A 10,767-nucleotide genomic window follows, 5' to 3' on the forward strand; every position below is an offset into this window, starting at 1 on the left:
ATCAGCACTAGAGATGTCACCTATTATTAAACATTGGCCGTTCAAGGGTTGGGCGATAGACCTGATAGGGAAGATTTATCCCCCATCGTCTAAGCAACATACTTTTGTTATAGTTGCAACCGACTATTTCACCAAATGGGTAGAAGCGGTACCTTTGAAAGAGATCACCCAGAAGAATGTTATAGAGTTTATCCGTGATCACATCATTTATAGGTTTGGAATTCCACAAACGTTAATGGTAGATCACGGAACATTTTTGAATGGGGATCAAGTGAACAAATTTTTGAGCGAGTTTGGGGTTAAATTAGTAAACTCCACACCATACTACGCTCAATCAAACGGACATGCGGAATCTTCTAATAAGATTCTAAGAAATATCATCAGAAAGATGATAGATGAAAATACCAGAAATTGGCACGAATGTCTGAACAAAGCCTTATGGGCTTATAGAACATCACCTCGGTCAAGTACCAAAATTACTCCTTTCCAACTTATTTATGGACAGGAGGCCGTTTTGCATATGAAAATCAACGTGCAATCGATTAGAGTGTGCTTGCAACATAAGTTGAACGATGATGAGTATGCCGAATCACTAGTTCAAAATTTATTGGGGTTAGACGAATTAAAGTTGGACGTCTTAGATAGATTGCAAGTTCAAAAACAAAGAATGGCTAAGTTTTATAATAAAAAAGTCATAGCCAAGTCGTTCAGCCTGGGTGAACTAGTTTGGAAGACGATACTCCCTTTGGATAGCAAGGATCCAAAGTACGGGAAGTGGTCGCCCAATTGGGAAGGACCATACAAAATAAACAGTGTGTTACCCAATGGAGCGTATCACTTGGAAGATTTAGATGGCACCAAGCACGTGAGATTCATTAACGGCAAATATTTGAAAAAATATGTTCCTTTTTTATGGGAATGTGAACAGATAAAAGCATAATCAAAATATGTTGAACGATTAAGGATAACAAGGTCAGAGCGAAATACGTTCAAATAAAGTCCTTTATTATCAAACGTTCATTACAAAGATGCGAAAATACAAATAATGGATGCTCTACAAACTACAATCAAAAGTGAGCTAATCTCCCGGTTGATCGCTGAGTAAGAGGGTGGACTAACCTTACACCGCCTTCTAAGTAAATCGCTGCAACGGTGGGATCGTCGAGTAAGAGGGTGGACTGGCCTCACCACCTTCCTAAATGCATCACTGCAATGGCGGGTAAAGAGGTTGAGAAGCACTCTCAGCAAGCAAACTGAGAAGCACTCTCAGCAAGCAAGGTGGCCCGCAAGCATCCCAAAAATTTCCTTTTATCATCGACTCCTTGTAAAGGACAAAGAGACGATGGGAAGAACTTCGATGGTAAAAACTTTGCTGCTGGCCAAAAAATATTTCCTATACATCCCACACCAAAGGTGACATGAGGGCAAATAGTAAAATGGGCGGACTAAACAATCCATTTTTATAGAAAGACGAAGGTTTCGGATCGGATTGATTGTCAGAGTGCTAAACAATGGCAGCAAATTGGTTTCGAAGAAGAAAATGAAGATGAAGATGGAAAATGCGAAGCATACGTGCATTTATAGGGGGTGGAGATAAAGAGACAGAATATGAACATCCACATTCTGCCTAGTAAATGGAATTAAATAGCCCAAAGTCTTGGGAAAAGTGGTGGAAATATCAAAAGAAAAGGGGCAAGATTTTTTAACACAAAGCAGTTAAATGCTTGAAGAATTGACGATTAAAAAAAAATAAATGTCAAATAAATGCACAAGAAGTTAACATATATGTTCATTAATGGTGAACAAAGTTACAAAGGGAAAATCAAATTACAAAAGAAAAAGGCATCGTATGTCTTAATTACAGTCCACCCTATACTGAACGAATTCGTTCCCTAAGTTTTTCCCAATCCTCGTTCTGCCGAGAGGAAGTGATGTTCAATTCGGCCACGACATCATCATCAACTTCCAACTTCTTGTACTGCTCAACCAAGGACTTAGTTCGCTCAATTCCCTGGGAGGCGTTGCGTTTTTTAGCAGCCATTCTCGTCTTGCAGTCGTCCATTTTGGCTTGAAGTTCCTTCATCTGAGCAGCCAAACTAACCATCAAAGAGTCTTCAATCATGATTTCGGAAGAGATCTCTTTTAACTCATCCTCAGCCTTGTTGATCTCCAGACCCAGAGACTCTTTTTCAAATACAGCGCGAAGATATTGAGTACTTTTGGCCTTTAGTTCAGCATTCTTGGCCAGCAAGGAAAGGATTTCGGAGTGGATAACCTTCAACGTCGCTTTAAAATCGGCAGAAAGATTGAGCGACGGAAGCGTCAGTGCTTGCTCCAACTTCGCATTCAAATGCTCAAGTTTATCCTTGTGTCTGGCAGCACTAGCCCTTCCAATGTCCATATCCATGAAGGACACGTACTCAAATATCGACTGCTTGAGGAACTTTAAATCTTCCTTTGAAGAAGAAGCAGGACGGTCAGATAGAGCAGGGCGAGACGTCTTGACTTGCCCCCAGGGAGCGAACAAGTCTTGGATAGAACGTACAATCTTGTTAGCATCCTGCAAAGAAAATTACCAATATTAAATATTCTCACTACAACGAACAAGATAGAAATAAAGGTGAAGCAAAGATTACCTCATCAACAATCGTGGAAGATGGCATGTCCTCAGCCAAGTCTGCCACCAATGACTCCTCCATTCGTGAGGACTTCCCCTTGTCTGAGCGAGAGATGTTGCCACAACGGGCAGACTCATAGGAGTATCTGCAAAACTCAAGAGCAACAAATCAGAAACCAATAGCATAAGCAAAGGTAAGGCATTAAAAAACTGAATTACCTTCTGCTTCGATGTTTGGGGGTTGATGCCCTGGGAAGAAGGTGGCTCATCCATGGGTTGTGATGAGGATTCTGGGACTGAAGATGTCTCTTTAAGCGTAGTCCCCTCATCAACCGGTTTGGATGAAGTAGCCTTAGCGGAGGATGATGGAGCAGGAGCTGTCGATGCCAAAGTCTTTGAAGGAGAGGCTGAGCTTTTCTGAGAAGTCCAAAAAATCATCAGCACACAGAAAAGTTTCAAGTATGGAAAAGTATGCTTGTGAGTAAACCAATTTAATTACCTTCCTCCTAACGATATGAGGGGTATCATCATCATCATCAACATCATCCTCCAGAATAGGAGATGCTGAGGCTGTCCGTTTGCGGCTTGGGGCACTCTTGGCTGTAGTAGGCTTGGCAGGGAGAGAAGAAGATGGACGAGCAGACTGTTTAGCGCGACGAGGAGGAGAAGGACTCCAGATGGACAAAGGAGTGACTAAAATAGGAGGAGGGGAAGAAATGCTCGGCTGGTCTAGTGAATGAAAGGCACGATTGGCATCAGCCGCAAATAATCTGCGCTTCACTGACGGTCAGAGCTGTTCAATAAGAGGATGGATGGCGTGGCTAGAATTGAAGGGGGCTAATGAAAAATAGCTGGTTAAAAGAAGATTGCGAGCATTTATAGCCTCTGCCTCCGCCTTATTAATAATATAAAAACGGTCAATTAAGTTCCTTGAATAGCAAGGAGGAACAGGCCAAGTTTGGCCGAAACCAAGCTGGCAAGCAAAAAATTGGAGAGCATAAATTTCTACCCCTGCCTTGGCATTGGTCCTAGTTAAAATATCCTGAAATAGCTCCCTCCCGGTTAAAAATTGGATCCAAATGAGCAGGGAGGTGCTCGCGCTGTCTATAGTGAAGGGGGGATGTACATAGTCTGGAGTCAAAAAATGAGGAAAATGAAAAAGGAAGAGATTGAATCCAAAGAATAAAAGAATGAAAAAATGTCAATTCTGGACATATTTACAGGAGCCAAGGGCTCCATGGCTAGCCCATAACAGCTAGCAGAGGAGCGAGAGATTGATGGAGCACCAAGCAATGGAAAATAGGATCTCAACCATAGTTGAGTGAACCAAAGAGGTCCACTACCAGTGGGAGATGCACCATTCTTCAGTTGAGTTTGAAGAGAGGTCATGCCTCTATAAAGGGCAGCCAAAAAGAAAGAATATAAATTTAAAGGCCTGCCACGCGCCAATTCATGCGCTATGGGTAAATAACTCAGGGAGGGCTTTATGCTTGACACACACAAAACATATTTACAAAGCCAAACTAGAAGAAAAGTCACTCGCTCAGTATGGGAAGGCTCAGCGCTTGAATGATTTGAAGGGTTTGTAGGCTTGAATAAGACTCGGTGTAGTTTTTACCAAACTTTGGGGCGCCACCAGAAATCAAGATACCAGGAAAAATGGTATCGCCCAAAGGTGGTAGATTCATTAGGGCTCCAACATCCCTTAAAGTAATAGACATGGGGCCAAGAGGGAAAATAAAGGTATTATACTCAGAAGACCAAAAACTCAAAGCAATCGAAAAAAGTGCTGAATCAAAAGTAGGGGACGAATAGAGATTTCTAACAAATCAGAAATCCTAGCATTATCAAAAAGTGTCTTAGTAGGACCATGGCCCACAAGACGAGCATACCACCTACATCAGATTTAGGCCAAGTGTGAATACCTCTTTCGCGAAGTGGCCCCAGCGACAGAGAGTTTAGAAATAAAGGGCCTTGAGTACAAGAAAACAGCTGACCCACCGCCGCCTGTTCAACTGCCTCTGCATTGTTGAAGAAAGGACTTAAGTAGAACTCATTGCGTTCGACATCGGCGGGCGTGAGAAAACTTGGAGTTATGTATGGACGACTCAGGAGTTTCTGAAAGTCATCAAAACTAAAGGAGTCGTCAGTTTGAGATTGTGAAGTAGCCATTTGAGATGGAACGAAGTTTTTCAGGGTTACGTAGCAGGGAAGCAAAAGATGAACAGTAAATCGTGGGAGAGACGCAAAAAATTTGAGGCGTGATTTAATGGTGCAGTGAAATGGCGTGTTTGGGGGTTATAAGGGTTTGCAAAACGACGCACCTTTTCAAGTTATGGAAGAAAACAATGATTGAAATTCTTAGAAATTTCAAATGTTGCTGGAAACACAAAGTGAATATGGCAAAATTTAATAATTATTATTAATTCTGCCATATTGGGGGGTAATTGTTGACACATAAAAATTCAGCCCAAATCGAACGGCCCAAGGAATGAAGCCCAATTGGAGGATCCACAAATCAGATAGCCCAAAGAACGAAGCCCAATCAAACAATTCAAGATGAAGGCCCAAATAGGGAGGCCCAAGAACGTGGTAACGCCATCGCCCAATTTTGCAAGTCGCCCAAAATCTGAGCGAATGGAGTGCCATGCAGTCGCCCAGAGCTGTTACTCTATTCTCGCCCAAACCTTCAAGTCGCCCAAAGTCTTAACAAACATAAAGCGTTGTGGTTATCAAGAAGTGCAGTTATCAAAGCAGTTATTAAAACAGCCCTATCACGTTCCACGATTCAAGGAATTCAATCGAAAACGGTTGAACGACGAAGAGTAATGGCAGCAGTTAAAAAAAAGACAGTTTTCATAACAGGCTGGCCATTATGAGGAAAGTGGGCAGTTGTAGAACGATCAAGTAGTTTTTAGGCGGTTGATCACAAAAAAGATCATCCATGGAGTATAAAAGGGAAAAAAGACAGAGCAAAGGACCAAATCAAAAACTCTCGAACAGAGAATATGTAATTTTAATTTCCTTAGTTTAGACTTAAACACTTTTTTCAGTAACTCGTGTGCTTGCGCCCCTTGGAGGCATTTTGTTTTTGATTTCCAATTGTAAAGTCATCGCCAATAAAAGAACGCCTCTTTTTGGGATTTTGTCTCAAGAGGTTTGTCCCTTACACAATCGTCTGATCCGTTTTAATTGTTAGCGACTGACCCGCGCGAAGCTATCATTATAAGGAAAACTGAGCTGTTTGATGATCTCAATGGACGAATGCCACTAACCTTTTCTTTGTTTGCATCTGTGAATTCCCATGGAAGGTCCGGATTATTATCGAGAGAATCAATGTGCAAATATGACCAAACAAATTCTCATCCACGTTGGAAAAATTACAAAACAAATTTTAAAGTAAAAATATTATCAACTTACGTAGTTAAGAGCTGTTGAAAATGATCTCGACGACTGTATAATACACCGAAATTAATTCTGTCGGGGAAAAATCAACAGCAAAAATTAGAAGGAAAAAAAAAAAGAAATAGAGGAGGACCTGGGGAGTTCGGCAGAAAGCTTGACGGATCTCACAGAGGCGCTGGACGGCGCGACAGCCGAGCACTATCTTCTTGAAATTTAACAGTTTGGGTGATGCTCTGAGCTCAGATTTGGGGAGTGCAGAGACAGACACGAGAGGGGGAGAAGTGTCCGACGTTTACTGGGTGCGTAGTGCGCCAAAGCGAGCTTGGTACTGGACGCGTGTTTTACACAAGACCACCAATATGTTCGGCCCACTATATTATTTGGGCTCTATCCAATGGCCCGGACTGACTTTAAACGTTAGAACACGCCTATTTTTTAACAGGAAAAATTCATAATGTAGGTAATAACTTTGACACAATTCAATTTTCAGGTGTAAATTTTTAAAATGTAAACTTAGGTGCTAACTAATTAATTAAATTTAATAAGGTCACAAATATACAATTAATAGTCACATATATATAACTATAGGTCACAACTATTTTACTGGTTACATATTGTCAAATTAATTGGTCACAAATTATTTCGATGTCACAAATCAAAAATTTTATAGGTTATAGTTTTTTTATTGGTCAAAGATTTTCAAATTTGTTGGTTACAAATTAACAAATTTTAATGTCAGTCTAATAGGTAGTCACAAAGAACTAAATAATTGGTCACATACACCAAACAAACGCCCCTAATCCTGATTCACCACCAATACTTGGTCATAAATCAACCAAATAGTTAGTCACAAACACTATCCCACCCCGCCCTGCAACACCACCGCCGCCACCACAACCACCGCCAACAACAATAACAAAAATGACCACCACCACCACACAATCGTTGCCCGCACCACATCACCACACAATTGCCGACCACCACCTCACTACCTACATTATCACAAATCGCTAGTTCCACTACCAACATGAACCACCGAAATCCCCAACACCATCAAAACATGTCAACCACCACTACGATCACAACAACAACAAAAACACAACCACCACCACACCATCAATGCCACCACCATTTGAAAAACCATATCTACCCACACCCAACAAATTAGAACTACATACCATAGCAATGTAAAACCAACTGTGGCTACTCATTTTACATAGTTATTATACTTGTTTTATTATTTTTTTATCAAATCTATCGGGCTTCTTCATTTCACTTCTCATATCTAGTAGCTGCTTTATTTTCACTTCGCACTTCCACCAGCGACAGGATGAAGACATTGAATGATGACACATACAGTAAGTTGAGTGGCAACAAGAGTAACTGTAGAGCAGCCACGGTCGCAGCATTGTCACTATGTTTCCCATTGTCGTTGCATTGTGCCGCTACTTTATGCATGGCGGCAATGCCATTTTTTTGTCCCCGTCTCTATTTCTTTTGTTTTGTTCTATTTAGTGCTGATGGAAAGGCTGCTACAGCTGTGGGTTTGGGGATTTTTTGGTGGGTGTGATGGTTGTGGTGTGGTAAAGATGGTAAAGTGATTGAGTGTGATGCCGATGGCGGTGGTACAGGCAGTTTGGTGGTGGTGACGATTTTGATGACTGCGTGAAAGGGTGACAAGATAGAGATAATTTGAATTTTAGGGTTTGGAATTGGCTTTGATATGTTTTATATTAATATTATTAGTTAAATCAATACCTGAATTCTGAATAAAAAACTTTTCGACCTGATTTTTGCATTGTGATTTTGAAATGTTTGGAAACTTGTAATTTCCATTTTTTTTAACCTTCTATTTCAATATAATTTGGTATAAATATTTTTATTTTTATTTTTTTTTCAAAAATGAGGACCTAACAATTCTCTCTCCCTCTCTCCCTCACACACACATAACGTAAATGCAAATTAAGGCTATGTTTGAGTCTTATTCTTTCAAAAAGATACATTTTTAAACAGTGATTTGACATCATTTGAATCATACATTTTTCAATAAAATAATATTATACGCAAATCCAAAATTTTTACTGATTTTTTAACCACACGTTCTTCATCAATCTACTATTCTAAAATACATTCTTTCGAAATAATGTAGCTCAAACACACACTAAATTAAAATGTGATGCAGCTAATAAAAAATGTGGTGTGAATATAATTACTCATTTGTATATTGAGCTCTTATTTCCTCCATATTATCTTCAAAACATATTTTTATCCTTTTTTTTAAGTATAATTAGCACAAAACGTTCATATCCTTAAATATTTATTGTGTAATATGTTCAAACCTTTCATTTTTTAATATTTTTCACCTTTCATTGCAAAAAAAATAATAATTTATTTGAATCAATTTTTAATATAAAATGACAATATATCCTCCTATTTAAATAAAATAAAAAAGAAAAAAATAAATTTGCAATCTTACTCCTAAATTTTTGAAAGAATTACAAGTAACCCAACCAAAAATAACTTCACCTTCATGGAGCTGATAGCCTCCATCTCACCAACCACCACCCAATCATTACCTAAAATATCGGAGCTCACACAACAAATGGGTGCCATCAATTACCAAACACTTTTCCATATACAAATCGAACAAACAACAAATTTATATGACCAACATAACAAAAAACGCAGCTTATCGACGCACAACATGTTGCCTTTTTCCATCGAGTGGTTTTCGTCGTCGCGAACCACCCATTCCCACTTCGCCATATCACTCTGCATCTATTACAACAATGGGTTCCATCAATTTCATTTTAATATGTACCAAAATTTCTGTTCAAATATTGCCCAATAAAAAATTGAAAAACTATTGTCGTAGATTTTGATTTTTGTGCATCTGTTGTTATTTGAAGACTATGAAGAGAGGCTTCTTAGTGAGCACGGTGATTGGTGTGTTGGGAATAGCATGGGTTTTGTCGAAAACCGGTGGTGCCGCCATTATTTGCATCCATGGGTTTTGGATATTTTTGCTTGAAATTCCAACTAAAATATGTTGGCTTGAAGGTTGGATGTTGAGTGTTGTGTGTAGAGGGAAGTGAGAGCTTTACGATGGTACGGAGATCAAGCGGTTTGGACGGTGGTTAGCTGGAATTTTTTGGCTTTTAAAGCGACGAGCCCATTTGATGGTGGAGGAAGCGAAGGGAGGGAGAGAAGAAGAAGAGAAGAGAGAATATTTTTTTTGGTTATTTTTAATATTTTAATAATTTATTTCAACTTATTTGCACTTGTTTTAAAGTTTAGTAGTAAGATTGTAATTTGTTATGTTTTTTTGTTTTATTTAAATTGGAAGGGTATATTGAAGATTTTAAATTAAAAATTGGTAAAAATGAAGTTTTTTGCAATGAGAGGTAAAAATAAGTGTGAAAATGTCAAAAAAAAAAAATGAAAAGTATGAATATTTTGTACAATAATATTGAAAGTTAAGGACATTTTGTGCTAGTTGTCCCCATTTTAACCACACATTCTTAAATAAGATGATATTACACGCAAATTCAAAATTTTTTCTTATATTTTAATCATATTTTTTTCATCAATTTTCTATTTCAAAATGCATTATTAGATTATAATGGGTTTAAAAGGACTCTGAATTTACAGATAATTTGTCAATTCTAGTTAGTAAAAATAATTTAGAAAATATTTAAGTTAATCATGGTAGGTCTGATACAGTAGGACAAGGGTTAAAGGGAGTGATTTTTAATTTTTTTGGCTAACGCAATTATTTTAATAACGTTTTTTTTATTTTGATTTTTTATTTTTTTGATTTTTTTGGAAGAAATGCAATTTCAGATGTACACAAACCGTTAATCGACAAGGTTTAACGGATGACCAATTATGTAATATTAGTTAACTTTAATGACAAAATGAGTCTCAAAGATACGTTAATTACCAATTTTGAAACTTCACTTGAACTTGAGTGACCATTTGTGATATTAACTCAAATCAAATATCTTTTCCTTTATCTCAGCTTCTTCCGAGCAAACAGTGTATCCAGTTCCAATGGCATTAGAACAAACTGTAATGCTAACCAGAAAACCCCTCAATTGCACCCCGAAAAACCCTTTACCAATTTCGTATCTTCCCTCACTTTCCCGAAGTTTTCAATCTTTATCCATTACGACAATTTCAAACCGAAGCAAACGATTAGGTTCAGTATGCAGAATAAGATGCTCATTTGATTACAACAACACAGCTGCAAACAATAACAATGGGGTTTATGAATACGAGCGGTTTGCAGTTTCGCAATACCCGAGGCCCTCTGAGATTCAGTGGAAGAAAGAGCTTTGCAACTCCGTACAACTCATCGGAATTGTTGCGACCCCTGTCCAAATCAAGCATCTTCCTTCCGGGAAGGTCTTAGCTTGGTCTCGACTCGCCGTCAAGAAATCACAAAATGAAACGGTTTGGTAAATTCCCTTTTCACTCGATGTATTTTTTTTATTATTTTTTTTCTTTTTAAATGTTCGTTGATATGGTTGAAACCAGCAAAACCCGCGGAGTTTAATCTTTCTTCTACCCGTTTATTAAAAAATTGTTACACACCTTTGGTTAAAAAATAACCCAGTGCGTGTTAAGAAAATATTTAAGCTTATATGTTAGATGGTGGCACTTTTGTGAAAATTGATACTTGAGTTGGCTTAATTTCCAGTTTAGTCGGCTTAATGTCTTGCTGCTCTTATCAACTTTGGGTT

The 10,767-nt window shown here is 38.4% G+C and overlaps 1 protein-coding gene and 1 pseudogene across 1 annotated transcript in view; one reads left to right on the top strand and one right to left on the bottom strand.

Moving 5' to 3' along the window:
- Positions 1-7,480, bottom strand: part of LOC111407453 — a 20,779-nt pseudogene extending 13,299 nt beyond the window's left edge.
- A 2,552-nt stretch (positions 7,481-10,032) lies between these two features.
- Positions 10,033-10,767, top strand: part of LOC111401428 (protein OSB1, mitochondrial-like) — a 6,646-nt gene continuing 5,911 nt past the window's right edge. Inside the window, exon 1 of the mRNA XM_023029163.1 lies at positions 10,033-10,482. Within this exon, the coding sequence (XP_022884931.1) occupies positions 10,076-10,482 (407 nt within the window). The 5' untranslated portion in view covers positions 10,033-10,075. The remainder of the gene's footprint in view (positions 10,483-10,767) is intronic.

This window comes from Olea europaea, chromosome 1 (genome assembly GCF_002742605.1).
Source record: "Olea europaea var. sylvestris chromosome 1, O_europaea_v1, whole genome shotgun sequence".
NCBI classification, from domain to species: Eukaryota; Viridiplantae; Streptophyta; class Magnoliopsida; order Lamiales; family Oleaceae; genus Olea; species Olea europaea.